Genomic DNA, 18,829 nt, shown 5'->3' on the forward strand with positions numbered 1-18,829 from the left:
GGGCTCGGCACGGCTCCGCCCGCTGCCCGCCGCGCTCGCAGGCTCCTGCGGGGCTGGGGCTGGGGCAGGGCGGGTGGCGCAGAGCCGTACCCTCCCGTCCCCGCGTCTCCACCGGGCGCCGAGGGCGGGGAGGAGCCCGGGGGGCTCCCATGAAGCGGCGGAGGATGAACAAGCTCTACATCGGCAACCTCAGCCCCGCCGCCACCGCCGAGGACCTGAAGCAGCTCTTCGGGGAGAGGAAGCTGCCCCTGGCCGGCCAGGTCCTGCTCAAGTCGGGCTACGCCTTCGTGGATTACCCGGACCAAAACTGGGCCATCCGGGCCATCGAGACCCTCTCGGGTGAGCCAGGCGCCGCAGCCCCCCCCGCCCCCCCCCCGGGCATCCCCCCGCCTCGCCCCCCACTCCCCCCCCGCCGGGGCTCCCCCGTGTCGCGGCGCCCCCAGCCCCGGGCATCCCCCCCCCCCCCCCCCCCCCCCCACGCGCTCCTTCCCGCGGCCGCCCCGGCTCTTCCCCAACCCTCGGCGATTTTTCGCTGATTTTTTTCTTCGATTTTATTAAGAGGCGCCCGGGCGCGGACCCCCCCTACCCGCCGCCCCCCCGGCACCCGCTCCCCCTCGGGAACCATTTTACGAGGAGCCCTGCCCCAACTCACCGGGGGCGCGGAGCAAAGGGCGGCCGAAGGGGCGGCAGGGGGCCGGGGGCGGCGGGGCGCGGGCAGGGCAGCGGCGGCCCGGGGGCGGCCCGGCCGGGGGGGGCGGCCCGGGGAGGGGGGGGGGGGGGGGCGGCGGGCAGCGGCGGGGGGCTGAGAGGGGGGGAGCAGGGGGGGCCTGCCGCGGGGTGATGCTGAGCGCCCCGCTGTCTCCGCAGGGAAAGTGGAGCTGCACGGCAAAGTGATGGAAGTGGATTATTCCGTGCCCAAAAAGCTCAGGTAACCGCTCGCCATCCCCCCCCCGCACCCCCCGCCCCCACCACCCCCACCCCTGCCGGCCCACGGGGGTGGGGGGGCGAGGCGGGAGCCCCGCCGGGTTTTACTTTCGCTCTGGGGAGCGGAGGCGGGGGATGGGAAGGGATGGGAAGGGAAGGAGCGGAGCTCCTGGCCCACAGCAGCGCTCCGGCCGCCCCCCCTCACCCCTGGGTGTCCCGCAGCGCGGCCCCCCCGTACGCGGCGGGCGGGGCGGGCGGGCGCTTCCCGACGGGCCAGCAGCAAACAGCCGCTTGGCTTTTTGGGGGTGAAGAAAAACACCCCCTCCCCCTTCCCCAGCCCTCCGCTTTCTCCGGGGGGGTGGCCTGGGGGTCTCCCCGGGCGGGCGCCCAGCAGCTGGGCTGCCCGCGCTGCAGGAGGAGGTTGTTTTTAATGAGGAATTGAGCAATTAGTTCATTGCAAATGCTCCTCTCCCTCTGGCAGCCGGGGGTCCCCAACACTGAACGCTTGAGGGGCAGAGCCCACCCCCTTGGGGGTCAGGTGTGGGGCTGGGGACACGCTCACCCCGTAGAGCAGGTAAGCCCGCACCCCATCACCGCGCTCCCTCGTCACGACACAGTATTTTTGGTTTTTCACCCCCCCAGTATGTGTTGGGATAAAAGGTCTGTGCGCTGGGAAAAAGCCCGGGACCCCCCGGAGGGTCCTGCGGGATGGTTGGCTCGGTGTGGAGATCGGTGTCAGGACATTAATTTCGGAGTGACGGTGGGGGGACACGCTGTTGTGTAATTGAGGCTCAGTGGGGAACGGCTCGTGCCCGGCATCACGTGTGCCGGAGTGGGGTTTCTTCCTAGGCAGGGATCACACGCTCTTACCTTCAAAAATCTTGGAAAACAAACAAAAAAACCCCCAACCAACAACAACCGCCCCCCCCCCCCCCCCCCCCAAACGCCAGCTGTAGTATTTGTAGGCTGAAGCTCTGCAGCAGCCTCAAGCTGCTCTGTCAAGGACTCTGGAAGAGTGATGGAGCCAGAAATTGGGAGTTTGGAAAGGCAGCATGGACCCGGGGCTCGACCTTCGGGATGTAAGCAAGGAATTCCCCTTTACCTAAATTCTCCGTCGGGCTGGGGTGCTGCTACTTTTTTTTTCTTCTGTGTTTTGAAAGAAAAAAGGACGTGTAAACAGCCCAGAAATAAATGCCGATTTATTTTGCATCAGGCTGTTTTCAGCTGGCTCCAAGTTTTCTATGCCAGCTCGGCTCCCAAGTTTCCTCAGGTTATTGAGATCTAATTTAAAGCTGATATCTTTTTATCACAGCTAAAAAAATATATTCTGCTTTATACTAATATATCCAGCTACAGGGACCGTGCCTTTGCCTCGGTAGATTATAGATTTTATTTTTATAATGTGATTTTTGGCAGGGAGCAGAGCCTCACGTGGTCATGTTGTAGTTGTTGTCGTTGTCGTGTTGTGTGTGTGTGTGTGTCCTGTCCCCTGTCCTCCCCCCCAGGGCTTCAAATTTGTAGAAAATCCAATTTTTGTAGTTGTGGTTGAGCCCTAGAGATGCGCTGGGAATTCGGGGGGGGGACTCAGATGGTAAAATCCGCTGGTTATTTAAGTGAGTTTGTGTTTTAATTTGGCTTGGGGAACCCGAGCCCATCTTGGCTCTCGTCCCCCAGCGTTTCTGCGTCACGGCGCTGGGGACCGGGAGGTGCCGATGCCGCCGCTTCCCCGCGTCCACCTGGAGCCCTGTATTTTTATAACCCGATCTCACGGAGCTCTGATTTTACCGCTGTGTTTAGACGCCCATAAATACGGTTCGATAAGAAATGGGCTGGAAATCCCATTTTCTGACACCTCGTTGCCGTAGGTCGGGGAAGGGATTCCTCGAGGTGCGCCGGGAGCTGCTGGCAGGGGGTTGTTTCTGTTTCTCCGAAGGCAGGAATTAAACGTGACATCGGTGGGAAGGAGCGTGGATCCTGCCCGCTTTGCCGAGCCGCCTCTCACGAGTTAAAAATCAGCCATTCTGCTGCCAGCCAAATGGTTTCGGCTCCTATAGGAAGGATCCAACAGTATCTCGATTGTTTTGTTGGTTTTTTTTTTTGTCGTTCCCCTTGTATATGCTGTAATATGCCTTGGAGAATTAAAGAAAAAAAAATTCCCCTCTTCCCCCCCCCCCCCAACATTTTAGAATTGAAGATTAAATTTTGAATTGATTTTTAAACCCAGCAGGAGCCGGGAATGCTTTTATTTGCTTAAAGCAGGGCGATGCAATCACGCGTCAGGAGTATTCTGTATCTGGAGCGTGGCGGTGAGGGAGGCGGCATCATCTTTCCCCTTAAACATGGGTGGTACAGCTCTGAAATCTTTGAAAATCCTGTTCATGGGAAAGAAAGAGATAAAAAAAAATAATAATCAGGGTTGGTTGTGAAATACAGAAAATAAAACGCAGCCACCCCAATGCTGACTTTTATACAAGCGTTGGATACAAATGTGGAGTTTAATATGGAGCGAAGCCCTGTTTGGTGTCCCCAAACCGGTGACATTTTTGGGTTCCCAATTGCGAAGGTGCCTTTTAAATTCTGCTTCTGCCGTAATTTTCAGCGATTAGAAATAAAAGCACAAGGGACATCCATCTTAACAGCGTGGAGGGGGAGGCTGGACATCACTGTAATATTAAAAAAAAATATTTATTTTTTTTTTGCTAATCTAGTAAATGGCGAAACTTAAGGGGTTTTGCTGCGGGCAGAGGTTGCCAGGGGGGTGGTGATGGAACTGCCTGCCCAGGCAGCTTCGCTGGGGGTGATTTTGTGAGACGTGCAGGATTTTCTCCTGTTTCAAAAGGAATTAGCCTTAAATAATTTTTCCTCTCTTAAGCATCAATTCAATTCTTGTTTCTGTGTATTTTGGCTTTATTTAGTTGTTTATTTACTTGTTTTCCCCACCCCCTTGTTTTTAAACCTAAAATGCTGATAACATTAAGGCTCAGAATAAATGTACAAGCCCTTTTGTGTCCCCATGGGCAGCCCATCTTTTCTTTCCTTATTATTAATTGCTTGTCGTCAATGAGATGCTTAATTAGGGGAGAGGAAATCCTCGTGCAAACCATTTGCTCTGCCAGGAGAAGCCACCAGCATCTATTCGTGTGTGCATCTATAAATATACGTGGGGAGCAGAAAAAATACTCCCGTGGCTGTCTAGTTTTAATGTGTCTAATTTTTTTAAAAAAAAAATAATTAGAGAAACCTAAAGGGCAAGAAGAGATTTTTCTCGGGCCGCAGCGTGGGGAGGGTTTGCTTCGCTTTGCCAAGGGAATTAAACTTGCTGGGGATTTTCTTGTGTGTGGTGAGTGTTGGGTTACGCCAGGCTGGAGGGGGATGCGGAGTGCTGAAAGTGGGGCTGCTCGCCGTCCTGCTCCGGGTCTTAACTATAGCTGTTTAATGTATTTCAGGGTCTTTCATATTTATATAAAGTAATAATGTGTGGTTTAGTTTTTAAAGCATTTAGTATCTTTTATGTAAAAATAAAGATACTAAATATATATAAAGATACTACATATAAGATACTAATATGTGCTTTTAAAGGTATTTTAACATATAGGTAGTAAAAGTATATATGTATAAAAGATACTTTTCAATGTATGTTTATATATATTAAAACAATACTTTTTTTATATATATATATTTATATATGTGTGTATACACACACAAAAATGATATTGCCAGGGCGATGCTGGTGGCATCAGGCGTGGGGAACCCCCCTCGTGGTGCCTGCTGGGTGGGTGGCAGGGTTCCGTGGGTGCTGTTCCCTGTGGAGCTGGCCAGGAGAAGGCCCTGGGGGGGCTGCCCCTTTCCTAGGCTGACCCTGGTGCTTGTCACCGCTGGGTGTGATGCCGTTGCTGGTTTTATTCTGTCTGTTCAGGTGTGGGTCAGCTGGGCGCTGGTGGCAGCTGACTTGCTTTATTTTTCTTTAGCTGCCTTTTTGCTTGGTTCTTCGCTGCCGGCCAGGAGCTGGGGATGGGAGCCGGGTGCTGGCATCAGGGATGCGGGGACGGGAGCAGGATGGCATCAGGGATGCGGGGACAGAAGCAGGATGGCATCAGGGATGCGGGGACAGAAGCAGGATGGCATCAGGGATGGGAGCAGGATGGCATCAGGGATGCAGGGATGGGAGCGGGTTGCCGTCAGGGATGGGGGCAGGATGTCACTGGGGTTGCAGGGGCGGGAGCGGGGTGCCATCAGGGATGCAGGACAGTGTGTGGGTACAGATGATGCAAGAGGCTGACCGAGGCCATGCTGCAGCCTGCTGGGGCACTTCTTGGTACCGCCGTCAAGCCTGCCTGGGTGTGAAGGCACTAGGGAGAGGCCAGAGCCGAAAGGAAGATGATACGTGAATGTCATGAGTTACCTATTTTTATCAATGTATAGTTCCTCCAGTTGTGTGAACTTGCCTTTTTGCCCCGTTGGGTATCACATTGATGCCCTGCTTAGCCCAGCTCGCTGGCACTCCCCAGGGAGAGGTGGGTGCTGGGGCTGGGGGGGCTGGGGGGGTGGCTTTGGGTGGCAGGGGCTGGGAGCCTGGTGTGGTTGAGCCCCCCTTGCAGCAGCGCTGTGTGTGTCCCCCCTGCCCGGCACAGCGGGGCTGGCAGCCCTGCTCCCACACAGGGCTTGGTGTTCCCCTTCATCCCGATACTGAATGGGGGTGCGGGGGGTGTGTGTGTGTGTTATTTTTCCCCTCCTCTCCCTCTTATTTTCCTTTTCCCTCCCTCTTTTAAGTTTTCCCTCCCTCTTTTTTTCTTTTCTACCCTCCCTTCCCCCACTTTTTCTCCCCTCCCTTTTTTCTTTTTTTTTCCCTCCTCTTTTCCTTTTTTTCCCTCCTCTTCCCCCCCCACCCCCCCCTTAATCTTGAAAAGCTGTGACAGATGGGACGTTATTTCCCATTCATCCCTATTGTTAATACATCCCCGTGAGCTGGGGATGTATCAATCACGTGCTGTCCTTGCTGCCCCCCCGCTCCATCCCTCAGCAGGTTGTTTGTCCTGCAGAAGAGGACTGGGCTTTAACGTGAACGGATTTTAATTCCTTAAGAGTGTCAAGGCAAAGCCCCTGGGCTGGGAGGGGAACTGGAGCAGATGCATCTGCGATGCTCTTGGCAACTGGTTGAAACTGGGGCAGCTCTTTAATGCTTATCCAGCCCAGCGCTGACAGTGCCGTTGCTTGTTAAGATCCGCTGCTGGGTTGCGTTGGATGAGAGCAAAACTTGTTGAGGACAACCCTGATAGACCAAAAAAATATATGGAATAATTGAGAGACACAAACCCAACCACCGCCTTCTTCCCTGCCTGGTTCAGGGAGCATGTCAGTCTCAGGCTCTGGGTTGCTGGGTCTGAAAAATTCAGGTGGGGCTGAGTTTAGTCCCTACCTGATGACGAGCATCATGTTTTGTATGTTTTCTTGCCTGGGAAAAATATTTCGTGAAGCAGGCAGGGCTGCCGGGGAGATGGTTCGTTTCCAGCACGTTTCACCCCTGTTTTTTTCCCCCCCAGTTCTGTTGAAAACTGATTTTTATTGAAAGCAGGAGCTGCCAGACGTGTTTTCTCTGCCCTCAGTACTGATCCGAGGTGGAAGGTGATAAATTCCCTTTATGGCTTTATTATAGTGAGATATTGCAAAGCTGGACTAGAAAAAATCTTCATTTTTTAGGGCAAACAGTGGTGAAGCCACCCTTACATACCACTGTAAGGCTTGCATTGAAGCCAGGTCAGTGAAATTGATTTTATGGTTCCCCAGCGCCTCTGGGAGGGGAGGGCCCTCGGGGACAGGAGACCGGGGGCAGGGGGGACACGGGGGACCGGGGGGTGGTCCATGGAGCTGCAGCCTGATGGGGCAGGGGAGGCATGAGCAGATGCAGGGTGGGCTCGTGGAGGTTGAGCAGGGGGCCTGGTGGCTCGTTGTTTCCATTTCACAGCTCCATCACATTCTTATTTTTCTTGTTCTGCATCCCTGGATTTGGGGGGGGGGGGGGGGGGGGGCTGTTACGTGTTATTTCCTTGGGAGCTATGGGTGGCTACGGAGCCGTGCGAGTTCTGCTGCCTACCTGAACTGCTGGAAAGGGGAGAGATGTGCCAAAGAAAGCCAGTCCACCTGATTCTGGGGAATAAACTGCAAGTTTTAAGGCATCTTCCTGTTTTATTGGTTGATTTCAGCAAGTATGGGTAATCTGGCACGTGAAGCTCTCGTTTGTGGACATCAGCCGGTGATGCTGGTGGCTGTCGGTTTTCCATCCCCTTTCCCTGCAGGGTTGCGATGTTGGCCTTGCAATTTCGGTCTAATGGATGCACAAAATACAGCACAGCTCCGTCGTGGATTATTTCATGAACCCAGCTTGCAGCCTCGCTCGCTTAGAACGCCGGCCCCTTCGCCCTGCGTGCAGTGCCAGCCGGCATGTGGTACCCGAAACCCAGCTCTGGGGTGGAGGAGGTGGTTCTTCCTCGAGCCAGAGTAGCCGCTAGCAATCAGGACTGATTTTGATTGAATTTAGAAGGGCAAAAAAGCAGAGGAACCTATATAAGTCTGATTTCTTTAGCACTTGCAGGTGATGCTCAATTGCCACTGGGCATTTTGTCCTGGACTGGGCACCGAGATGGCTGGTGGGTGCAGGGGTAGGGAGGAGCAGGAGGGTGGTTGTCCCAGGGCAGCTTGCTACGGCTGCTTGTGCCACACAATGAAGTATTTTTTCACAAACGTTGTACCTGTAGTTACTGGTCATTGTGATTTATTATTTTTTTTCTTAAATTCCTACCAGCCTGCTGCAAAACAGGTTGGGTGAACCGTGGCTGCTGCCTTCATCATGCGGTCGTGCGCTGGGGGCTGTGTGCGCATGCTGAAATCGGTCCCCAGTCTCCCAGGTTTTGGGAGGAGTGAGGAAAATCAAAACAAAGGAGTTCTCTGCTCCAGAGTCCTCTCAGGAGTGGTGTTGGAGGAGGGTGGCCTTGAGCTCTGCTGCCCTGTCCCATGAGGACCACGCATGGTCCGTACCCCAGCCCTGGGAATAATAGATGATGGCCTTGGATACACATCCATCACTCCGTCAGCTATGACCACGCGTGGTCCAGCACGGCTTTGACCAGGTAGGGAATTACGAGAGCTATTAAAAATACACCCGGTAGGAGTAATAACCTTCTTTTAAATGCTGAGCAGTGATAATGAGCAACTGGGAGACCCGCCAGGTGGTGGGGGTGAAGCCTTGAGTGCTATTTGGGTAGCTTTAGGTGCTCTGTATCAGCCTGGATGGATGCTGGGAAGTGGGAATGTGCTGTAGTGTCCCCTGGGAGGTGGGGTTATACACCGCCTCGCTGTGGTCCTTCTCCTTGGGTGCGTCGGGAGGTGGGCGAGCGGCACGGAGGGGATGAGGCAGCTCCTCGGGGGACCGGGGCTGCCCTGGCATCTCCCTTGGCCGAGGTGCGGGAGGCGACAGCCCCGGTGCAGTTCAGTTCAAGGCAGAGGCGTTTCTAGAGCGGCTGCCAACACGCTGGCGAGGGGACCCCCACGCCTGGCCAGCGGGCCGCTTGTGCTTGGATGAGCTGCTTCAGAATGCCCCATGTCCCCCGTGCTGCTGGGCTTTGGGGATGGGCTGAGCCGAGCCGGGTGAACCCCAAAAGGAGAGTGGCTTCCGCGTGGTCCAGCCTGTGGCATCCCGTGGGCACAGGTGGTCGCCAGGCTGGGGGGGCGGATGGCTGGAGCCATGGCTTGCAGCTGAGCGCTGGCATCTCGGGATACGGCAGGTGACGGTGCCGCCCGCCCTGTTTTGGGGCTGGAAGGTGGCAGGACCAGCGGGGCAGCGTGTGGGGCGCTCTGCCAGCGGGAGCGGCCGGTCCTGGGCTTCGGTCGGGCTCATGCAGCTGGGAAGGGCTTTTCCCCGGGGAGCTTTCGGGTGCCTTTGCACCTTGCTGGCACCTGGGCTGGGGCTCGCTGGGGCAGCCTGGCAGCGTGTCACCGCTCGGCGCGGGGGCAGGATGCATCTCTTGGAGCAGGCGGGAGCAGTGTCCCAGGAGCTCAGCACCGCTCAGGAGTGGACTTGGGTGTCTTAATCACCCCTCTGGGAAATGTCAGTGTGTTTTTATAAATGAAACATTCCTGTTTTGTGGAGTGGGCCCTGCAGAGCGTTAGTACTGGGTGCGGCGTCAGCCCTGGGCAGGTGGCAGGGATGGGCAGGAGAGGGGTTTTGGCTGTTGGCAAGTAGTGCAGGATGGTCATTGCCATGGTCCCCCTTGGTCCCGGTCCTCCTCACCGCCTCATTTCTGGCCAGGGGTGGCGTTGGGTGGGATGGGATGAGTCTTCCTCCTTGCCTCGCAAGGATCTTACAGCTGCATGCACAGCCTTGAAATCCTGGGTGGCAGCTTGGGACATGAGCCGGTGGCTGCTGGAGGAGAGGGGTTTGGTAGCGCTGCAGGAGAGCACCATTTCCCCCAGCTCTGGCTTCCCCACTTTTTTGCAGTGACCGATTTCTTCTGACAGGCAGAGCCATCCCTGCAGCATGGGGCAGGCTGCGAGCCGGGCAGGGTGCTTGGCCACGGCGGAGAGGTGACCGGTCAGCAGGGATGGCCGGACGCAGGATCCCTGGATCCCTGGGGGAAGGTCTGTCAACCCCCTGCAGGGTTTTATTGAGGCCACCTCCTGGTCTGGGTGCGAGTGCAGGGTTTGTTGTCTGTCGCTGGTCGCACTGCTGGCCATACCTGTGTGAGCAGCACCACGAGATACGAGGCTCCTCGGTGGCTTCAGCTGCTTTGTGTGACCGTGGTCCTTCTCCTGGGCTGGGTGGTGGGTTTTCCCCACCCCCTTGTTTTTAAACCTAAAATGCTGATAACATTAAGGCTCAGAATAAATGTACAAGCCTTTTTGTGTCCCCATGGGCAGCCCATCTTTTCTTTCCTTATTATTAATTGCTTGTCGTCAATGAGATGCTTAATTAGGGGAGAGGAAATCCTGGTGCAAACCACTTGCTCTGCCAGGAGAAGCCACCAGCATCTATTCGTGTGTGCATCTATAAATATACGTGGGGAGCAGAAAAAATACTCCCGTGGCTGTCTAGTTTTAATGTGTCTAATTTTAAAATAAAATAATCCCCCACATCGCAGGGCACGTCCTTTCCCTGCTGCCCCTTTCTCGCTCGTGGGGGCAGGCGCCCCGGATCGCTGCACGTATCCACCAGCATCCTCAGAGCCACGCCGCTCGTGCTGCACCCCCAATTCCTGCTCCCCAAGGCAGACGGCTGCCCGTCCCAAGGTTCCCATTGCCCTGTGCTGTTAAACTGGGAGCAAGCGGAGTGTGCTGCCACTGTGGAGGCAGAAAGGTCGTGTCCGGAGCTCACCAGCCCCCAGCACTGCGATGCACGGCTCCCCCCAGCCCGGGCTGTGGTGGGCTCTGCGTGAAAGCCAGCCCGTCCTCTGGTTCTTGCCGTGCCCCACATTTCCTCCCAGTCCCCAGTGACTGGCCCCAAAAGACCTGAGAAACTTTTTATCTGCCAAAATTGTTTGCAGGGGCTTGGGGCGCACTCTGACGAGCAGAGGGTGCAGGGGCCATCCTCGCTGCTTGGGCCAAAGTTTGGAGCCATTTGCCAGCTGTTGGAAGGCTGCTGGTGGGACCAGGGTGTTGGGATGTTGATGGGTTGCAGGTGAGCAGAGCTCCTCTCGCCGCTCCTGTAGGATTTGGCCCAAAGCCCCTGGCTGTTGCTGGCCATCGGCTGGGGCTGCCGGTGGCTGCTTGCCTTCAGGCTGGTGGTGCCATGCCTGCCAGGTGTCCTCCCTGAGCTTGTCCCAAGGCAGGGCAAAGCTTCGCCGAGGTGGCTTCCAGCTGCCGGTCAGCTCCTGAAACCCGGCTGTGTGCGTGTGCCACGGGGTGGCTCGGTCACAAAACGTAGCCCTGGTGCTGGGAGAGGTGGTCTGGCCCTGCTCTGATGGAGCTTCGAGCTGGGCCAGGTGGGAGCAGGGCGCTGCTTTGGCTGGAGCTGAGGGACTACGGGCAGGGTTAGGGATGCTGATCTGGGTGGACAGTGCGTGAGTTCACGGCGTGGCTGGATTCTCCATGGACTTGGGTGTCTCCGAACACCCCACTTGCCCAAACACGTCATCTTGCAGCCAGGATGGGGAGGCACTTGGTGGCTGTTACCTCTTGGGAGGCCTCTGCAATGGTTCCTGTGCATCCGCGCCCGAGGCTGTGCCGTGGTGACATTGGGGGTGCAGCCAGGCAAGGTCGGGCGTGCTGGCCATCTCCAAGGGCAGGCCTCCCAGCATACGGTGTAGGTATCCCCGCGGAAAGCAGCCCCGCGTTGCTGGGAGGTGGTGGACATTGGCAGGATGCACTTTTTGAGAGCCCCCCTCAAGGCGTAGCAGGGCTGGGCATGGGGGCTCTTGGGGGTCCCGTCCCCACGCAGCCAGGTGGCCCGGGGCAGTGCGCTCAGTGCACGTGTCCCAGCCATCCCTGTGTGGCCGTGGCTCTGCAGAGGCTGTTTCAGGAGGTTTCCTTGGAAACTCAGCCGCCGGCGCGAGCATGGAGCGTTCTGGAGACAGCTTCGGCCTCGGTGCGTGGTGACCGGGCAAGGCTGGGAGAAGTGGCTTTCCCCAGGGCTGGGCTGCTCCAGGGGGGCGTGGGGGAGCAGGATGCTTTGGCAGGTTCTCCCCAGCACCGCCGGCTCCCCAGGAGGCCTTTCCCCTCCTGCGGCGGCGTGCCGGCAGGCCCTAACCCGGGCTTTGTCTTTGCAGGAGCAGGAAGATCCAGATCCGAAATATCCCCCCCCACCTGCAGTGGGAGGTAAGAAGCGGACGATCCCGAAGGCATCCCGTTCTCCTCCTCCTCCGTCAGCCCTGCCGAGCACCGCGAGCTGTGCCGCGGGAGCGTGCGCTCCGCATGCTGGCCACCATTTACCTTCCCCAGTAAAACCAGGAGGGAGGCTGAGCGTGAACTGGGCTCCATCTCCCCCCACCTGCTTGTGGGTTCCGGAGCTGGGGGGTGGGGGTGACGGGAGGCAGATGGGGGAAGGCATGTAAGCGGTTGGGTGACGCTGGCTCTTCGGAGGGTGTCTGCGGGTGCGGCAGGCTCTTCCCCGCCCCTCCGTGCCTGTCGGGCAGCCCCTCCTGCCTGCCTCACCTGCCCTCTTTGTGCTCTCCCCCCCAGGTGCTGGATGGCCTCTTAGCTCAGTATGGGACGGTGGAGAACGTAGAGCAAGGTGAGATGGTCCAGCATGGTCCTCATCTGTGTGAAAGCCCCAGCACTGTTCCCCAGCTCTCCCCACGCTGGACAACACCCACTGGGGTGAACCCTAGTTTTCCCAGTCTTCGGTACTGGGCTAAAGTGGTTTTCCCTATGGACACAAGCCCTGCTGGCAGTGATGGGGCCACCCGTCCGCTGGTGGGACGGCATGGGCCATCGGTCCTCCATCCCCTGGGGCTTCTGGTCGCCGGCAAATTAAAATCCAAATTCTCCGTGCAAGTGAAAACGAGCCGGGTGTTGTTTGGGGTCTGTTGGTGGATCGGTGATGTCCAGCCATGCGTCCCCCCTGGCAGGGGTGGCAGGGTCCAGCCTTGGCACCTCCCAGTCCTTTGCCAGCCCAGCCCACTCCTCGTGCTGGGGGAAAATACAGCGGTGCAAAAGTGTAGGTGGCAGTCGGGGCCACCCCCCACAGGACAGGTACTACCCTCCCACCGTACGGGGGGGCCGGGAGCAGCGGTGATGTCTCTCTCCTCCCTGCTCTAACTCTCCTTCTCTTGGTTTTCCCCCAGTCAACACAGACACAGAAACAGCTGTTGTCAACGTAACGTATGCAACTAAAGAAGAAGCAAAAGTGTAAGTGGGTTTTGCTTTGTTTTGTCCATAGTTTCACACCACCTGAACTTCTCCCGAGGAATCCCAGGTATCTTCCAGGCTTCTTTTTGTCTCCTCTCTGAGCCTCCTTGGCTTGTTTCGGAGCTCTTACAGTGTAAGCTTCAGGTGCCTTCAGGGCTGTCTGTGTATCTTCTCGAGGTACAGCAGGCAGGTATTAGGTTTGTCTTGAGCTGTGTCATCTTCCGTGTCTTCTGCCAGCAGTCTTCTCTTCATCCCACCACTGGGTGGTCTCCTGCCTTCTTCCTTCACGTGGGAGATGGTTTCTCATGGTGCCCCATCATACATGCACGGGCATGGCTGGACCAGCCTGGAGCCATCAGCCCTGTGGTTGTCTCCTCTTCCCCTGTGCCTTCTCTTGTCCCCAAGGGGCATTGTGATGTGCCATCTTGCCTTTGGACACTGTCCTTCCTACGAGGTTCTTTGCAGGGTCATGCTGGCCTTGTCTTGAGGGAGCAAAGCGCTCTAGGAAGCTGAGGGTTGGGTCAGATAAGCAGTGGGTCAAGGAGTCATCTTCCCAGGCTAGAAATCCAGACCTAAACTGGGAATGTACTGGACTAATCACCAGTCCAACCACCCAGCCCAAGCTGCTGGAGAGGTGGATTATGGTGAAGGAAGTAGGAGAGATGGTGAAGAAACTCTGTGGTGATGGGAGACTTGAGTACCCTCTGCCATGTGGGGGAGGTTCAAGTTGGAGACCAAAAAGCAGAGACTGTTGTCTCCTGCTTCCTGGAGTCAAGAGACACCATCTGGTCGACATGTAAAAGGCTGTCAGAGCGCGTCGGCCGTAGACAAGAGAGGGCCTTTGGGTGGCCGAATAACTAGTTAGAGGGTGAGAGGGAGCCGGGGGGTCCGTGGCCGGGCTCTGCAGGGGAGGGAGAGCAGCGGAGGGTAGGTCACCTGCACGTTGTGCAGAGGCACACATGAAGAAAAGCCACCTGTCAAGAAAAACTTGAAAAGGACGGAAGAACCCGATGAGCCTGTGCATCAGTGCAGTGGGGCTGTGTGAAGACATGGTTGAAGATTTATTGTAGCCAGCAGAGGAAAAAAACAAACAAACTGGGGGTTATTTCAGAAATGCAAGGGCTGTTTCAAGCTAAACGCTTTGTTACAGGCTTGTAGAGACTTTAGCCCTGTGCTGGACACCAGCCCTAAGTTAGCTGCGAGTAAGTGGTGAGCACTTCTCACACTTGGTGGCCAGGGTATTTTTGGTATGACCGAGAGCCAGGCAGACCCCACGCAAGGAAGACCCTTTGCCAAGAATCCGTTTGCTGATGGACTTTCCGGCAACTTTCCATCTGAGTTGACCCATCACCAGGTTGGCCTTGTGGTGACGGAGATGGGAAGAATGATCTGCTGGTCCAGGAGGCCAGAGGAGAGTCTTCCTTGGCCCTGTTGGGGTGGCCATGCTGGGTGTGCTCCAGCCTCGAAGGTGCCACGGACCACAGGTAAACGTGCCATGAGCTGCTGTGTCTTGGGATGGGTGGCAAGAAAGGAAGACGGAGTCTCACCGACACGGCAGTGCTTGACGCTCTGGGGTAGGAGGCTTCATGAAGAGAAGATGCTGTGATGGGTCGCATCCAGCTGGACTGATGCCTGTCTTGGGCGGTGCTCAGCAGCTTGGCACAGAAGCGAGTGATGGGAGGAAAGGCCAGGGTGGTTCGTGGGTCTGTGTGTGTGACTTAGAGCACGTTGCGTTGGGAACAGGTGAAGGGAAGACCTCGGCGGAGAGCTCAGCCAGCGGGGTGCTGTGCTGGTTTTGGAAGGGGACGGTGAAGCTGCAGAGGTCCTCGCTGGGTGCAGCTGCTGGCAGCGGCGGGGTCCTACACCTGCCTACGAACAGCCAGAGCGAGACGCGGTAGCGGAGGGAAGAAGCGTGGCTGATGCTGTCGCCACTCCCAGCAGTCCTGGCAGACTCATGGTTGAGCATCCCACTGCTGAGGAGGGGCTTGGGGTGACGGGAAGGTCCGGGTGGTGCATGCCCAGCCTCACCGAACTGGAAAGGGAGTTGGGGTTCCCGCTGGAAGGGTATCCTGTGCCACGTCCTTCTCCACGGAGTGCCAGCTCTTGCTCGGAGCCCCTCTCGTCACCTTTTCCATGTCCAAAAAGCCCACGAGGCTGTTTCCACGCTGTGTGATAGCTCCTGGCCAGCGCTTTCCCCAGGTGAAGGGGCAGATCCCCAGGCTGGCGTCCCACCTCTGCTGGGGGCACAAGCCATGTGCCAGCCCTGGCGCCGTCCCACCCGTGGGGTTTGCCCTGCACGGGGAAAGCGGGGGGATTTGGCTTCCCGCGGCCACCTTCTCCAGACTGGGGAGGGACCACGGTCTACAAGGGCAAGTGCTGGGGGGGCTGCCCGTCCCCGGAGAGCCCCTCCCCACCTTCCACATCTCCCTGCCTTGCAGAGCAATTGAGAAGCTGAGTGACCACCAGTTTGAGAACTATTCCTTCAAGATTTCCTACATCCCGGATGAAGAGGTGAGCTCCCCTCCGCCCCCGCAGCGATCCCGTCGTGGGGGCCACTCTTCCAGGGAGCGGGGCTCCTCCCCAGGGGGCTCCTCGCAGCCCAAACAGCTCGATTTCCCACTGCGGATGCTGGTGCCCACGCAGTTTGTTGGTGCGATCATAGGAAAGGAGGGCTTGACCATAAAGAACCTTACTAAGCAAACCCAGTCCAAGTAAGTACCTCGAATGGTTTTGTTTCCTTCCGTAGGGTGCTGTAGGTCCCTGGCATGGGTCCTCCATGCGCTCAGGGCTTCTGGGTGCCGGCCAGTGCTGTCTTCTTGGGGTGCAGTGCTGTTTTCTTGGGGTGCAGCCTTTGTGGGGTGGTGGCAGAGCCCATGTCCTGAACCGTTCCTGCTGGCCAGGCTGGTCTGGGTAGTGCCAAGAGGGGGATGCACGTTCCGAAAGGCCAGTAGTGAGTTTCTAAAGCCTAATCCCAAGGACGGCTGGGGACGAGGTTTTAGGGAGAAACGGCAAGTTTGGGGGTGCAGTGCTGAAGGGGGATCCGAGGTGCAGCGGTCGGTGCCCGGGCGGTCCTCGCGCTCGGGGTTCGCTCATCCTGCAGTGCCCTGTGTGGGCTGTCGGGGGGGAGAGGGGCACTGGGAGCGCTGCCCTGAGGAGGACGGGTTTTTGGTAACGGTTTGAAGCCTTTTGTTGCCTTCTAATACGTTTATTTTTGAAGAAAGAAAAAAAAAAAAACAAACCCAAAAAAAAAGGGGGGGGGGGGGACTGTCTTGCCAAAGTTTTCCATGTTTCTCTTGTCGATGTTCACATTGATTTCGCCTCTTGATTTTCTGCATGGTTCTCCTGCATGGTTTGCTCCTGCCTGGATTTGTTTGTGTTTAACCCAAAGCTGTCTTCTCCCATGCTCATCATCCTGAACCCAGTGATCCCACAGGACATAGGACTCCTTTACCAGAACGTCCTCCAGGGCATCCTAGTTCTCAGAGAAGCTTTTAGAGGCAAATGATTTGGTAATAGCGTGTCTGCTTGAGCAGGAGGTAGGAAGACGCGCCACTCCGCAGCCCAGCAAACCGAACCCCAGTACTGGGTTTGTGGGAAGAGGTTTGTACGGAAAGGGGGCAGGTGGTAGGGAGAGGAGCATTTTGAGCCTGGCTAGCCCTAGGATGTGGCCACCTAGTAGCTGTGAGCTGGTCCTGGTTGGCCAGAAGCCCTTCTTCACCAGGTGAGTCCCCTGGTGTGATGAGCAGCAGGTGTAGCTGTGTCCTTGCCACCCAAGGCTGGAAGGTGGCCCTTTGCCAGCCCTGAGCTTGGCAAGGCAGGTGGCCGGCACCAGCCGCCGGTTTCTTCTGACCACGAGGCCAAACGCTGCTGCCTGGGGCAGTTCCTGCCACTGAGCTGTCCCTCCTTGTGGGCTGTGTCCCTGAGCCTGCCCTGGAGACCTGGTGCTGTGGAGGAAGGCCATGCTCCATGCGCTCACTTCTCCTGCCCTGCCCAAGGAGGCCATGTGCCGTGGTGGGCCACCACCTCTGCTCCAGCCTTGGGCAAGGGGCACCTCATGCACCCGGCCTGGGCAGTCGCAGGAGACCATTGCCTTCAGTCTGGGGTGCCAGCCGGCTGCTCTGCCCCGGCTCGGGCCACGCTCACCCAGCGGTGTGACAGTCCTGGGGACGAGGGTGCTGGTGACATCCTGTTGCCCAGCCCCTGCTCCTGCTCAGAGCGACGCTGGGTCCTGGATTCCTCTGGTCACGTAGGACTTCGCCCCTCTCTTCCCCTAGAGAAGATGCTAGAAGTGCCTAGAGATGCTCCTGAGCTCCAGGGGACAAAACTGTCTCTAGGTTGAGCCATCTTCTTCCTTGGCTGAAGAGGTGTCCAGACCAAGAGCTCACCTCCCAGACAACCTTCCACAGCAGCCGCAGCCCTTGTAACTTGATAAGAAGAGGACCGTTGCTACCAAGCAGCCATGGAGCCAGGATAACCCTACATGCAGACCATAGTGTCCACCTTGAGAGGGCTGTCCCTCACGGCCACCGCTCTGAAGCGTTCCCAGCCCCCCATAAGGTGTTTTGGAGTTTTTTTCCTGCTGCACCAGGGGAAAACCTGCCCTGTCCCTGTTGTCTCCCCTGCCTGCAGCACCCCAGGGTCCCATGCACAGCTGCTGATGGGATGAGGGAGTTGAGGGTCTCCTTCTCCATCCTCCTGTTGGAATGGAGCTGTGCAGCAGTGGGACGTGCTGGAAAGCCCAAAGCTCTCCTCCGCCCTCCAGCTCTTCAGGGTGGAACCTGCCCAAGTGCAGCGGCCCCTTCCTGGCGCCCCGTCTGCTGCAAACTGAGCTTGCACCTACACGTCCAGGTTTGGGATGGGTTGGTGATCAGCCAGACACCTGGCCTGTGTTCCTCTCCTGGGCTTGTCCAGGGTACTCATCACATTGGTGCGTCCGTTCAGCCCATCCATGGCTCTTGGCCCTTCTTTGGTACAAAGTCTCAGCTGCATGCCTCATCTCCACCAGCCTCTACTGCTCCCGGGTTCAAGAAGCTACCTGACTCCTGTCTGTGGGATTTGTTGGGGCAGCCATGGATCCCTCATCGGTTCCCCCCAGCTGGGAGCTTCAATGCGGTGCGATGTTGTGGCACCGCTCTGGAGCATGGGCCTGTCATCGCCTCTCGTGGCATGTCGTGATGCGTTTACCTTCTCCCTGGTGGAGGGGGTGGCAGGGCAGCGGGTGTCCCTGCGTCTGCTGGGTGCTGCCTCTGAAGGAGCAGGTCCTCTAAGTCAAGCTGATGGAGCTCCACAGCTGGGAGCGCCTTGGAGGGCGTCACACAGCATGCAGCTGGGTCACGGTGCTGTAGACGTAACCAAAGGGCAGGGGGAGCTCGGCGGTGCCCATGCCTCCAGCACCTCATTGCACAGTCCAAGTAGGACCAGTCTCCTGCCTGAGCAGCTCTAGCTGAAGCCACAGGAGATCTGGAGAGAGGTGGCCTGCAAAAGGGATCAGACTCTGTCTTCATTCCACCTTCGGTGCTCAGATGAAGCCACCCTGAGGTCCCTTCTGAAGCTGGTTCAAGGGCTCCCGCCTTATCTCAGGGAAGGTTCACCCACGTGCTTCCCTTCTACCTGTAGATGAAGCGTCCTTGTTCCTACACGCTTTCTTGAGCTCCTGGAAGAGCTGAGCTGTGCAAACCCACCGTGACCCTGCAGCATCCAAATGTGCTGGTTAGGGGTGACTTTGCACCACGACCCTTGGCCTTGCATGCACAGCAGCACCCCTGAATGATCCCGGTCAGGATGGGGACCTCTTGTGAAAACAGAGTCGTGGCTGGAGGGCACCGTGTTGGAGCTGAGCACTGGTGGCATCCACTGAGTGGCTGAGCGGCCACTTCTGCATCTTCTCAGAAGATGTGGGCCAGCCTGGCCCTTGCTGAAGCAGTGATGGGGACACCAAGGGGGTGTCCAATGCCAGGACGGCTGCACGGCATCATCCTCCGGTGGGAAGAGCGCGCGGACTCGTGTGGAGAAGATAGAACGGTTGCTTACCCCTGTTCTCCAAGACGCGTGGTTGACGTGTGGGAGTCTC

At 57.4% G+C, this 18,829-nt stretch overlaps 1 protein-coding gene across 4 annotated transcripts in view; it reads left to right on the forward strand.

Annotated features, from left to right (window-relative positions):
- Window positions 1-18,829, forward strand: part of IGF2BP2 (insulin like growth factor 2 mRNA binding protein 2) — a 27,157-nt gene continuing 8,328 nt past the window's right edge. For 2 of the 4 annotated variants that reach the window (XR_013931835.1, XM_080410357.1), the window contains exons 1-6: window positions 1-339; window positions 868-928; window positions 11,679-11,727; window positions 12,091-12,142; window positions 12,696-12,759; window positions 15,198-15,470. Coding sequence is in view for 3 of the 4 variants with exons in the window: in XM_080410357.1 (XP_080266483.1) it covers window positions 150-339; window positions 868-928; window positions 11,679-11,727; window positions 12,091-12,142; window positions 12,696-12,759; window positions 15,198-15,470 (689 nt within the window). In the remaining variant the exon portion in view is untranslated. The remainder of the gene's footprint in view (window positions 340-867; window positions 929-11,678; window positions 11,728-12,090; window positions 12,143-12,695; window positions 12,760-15,197; window positions 15,471-18,829) is intronic. The other 2 variants (XM_080410356.1, XM_080410358.1) reach the window with 1 other exon arrangement.

The sequence above is a fragment of the Falco punctatus genome, assembly GCF_963210335.1.
Source record: "Falco punctatus genome assembly, chromosome: 13".
Taxonomy (NCBI): Eukaryota; Metazoa; Chordata; class Aves; order Falconiformes; family Falconidae; genus Falco; species Falco punctatus.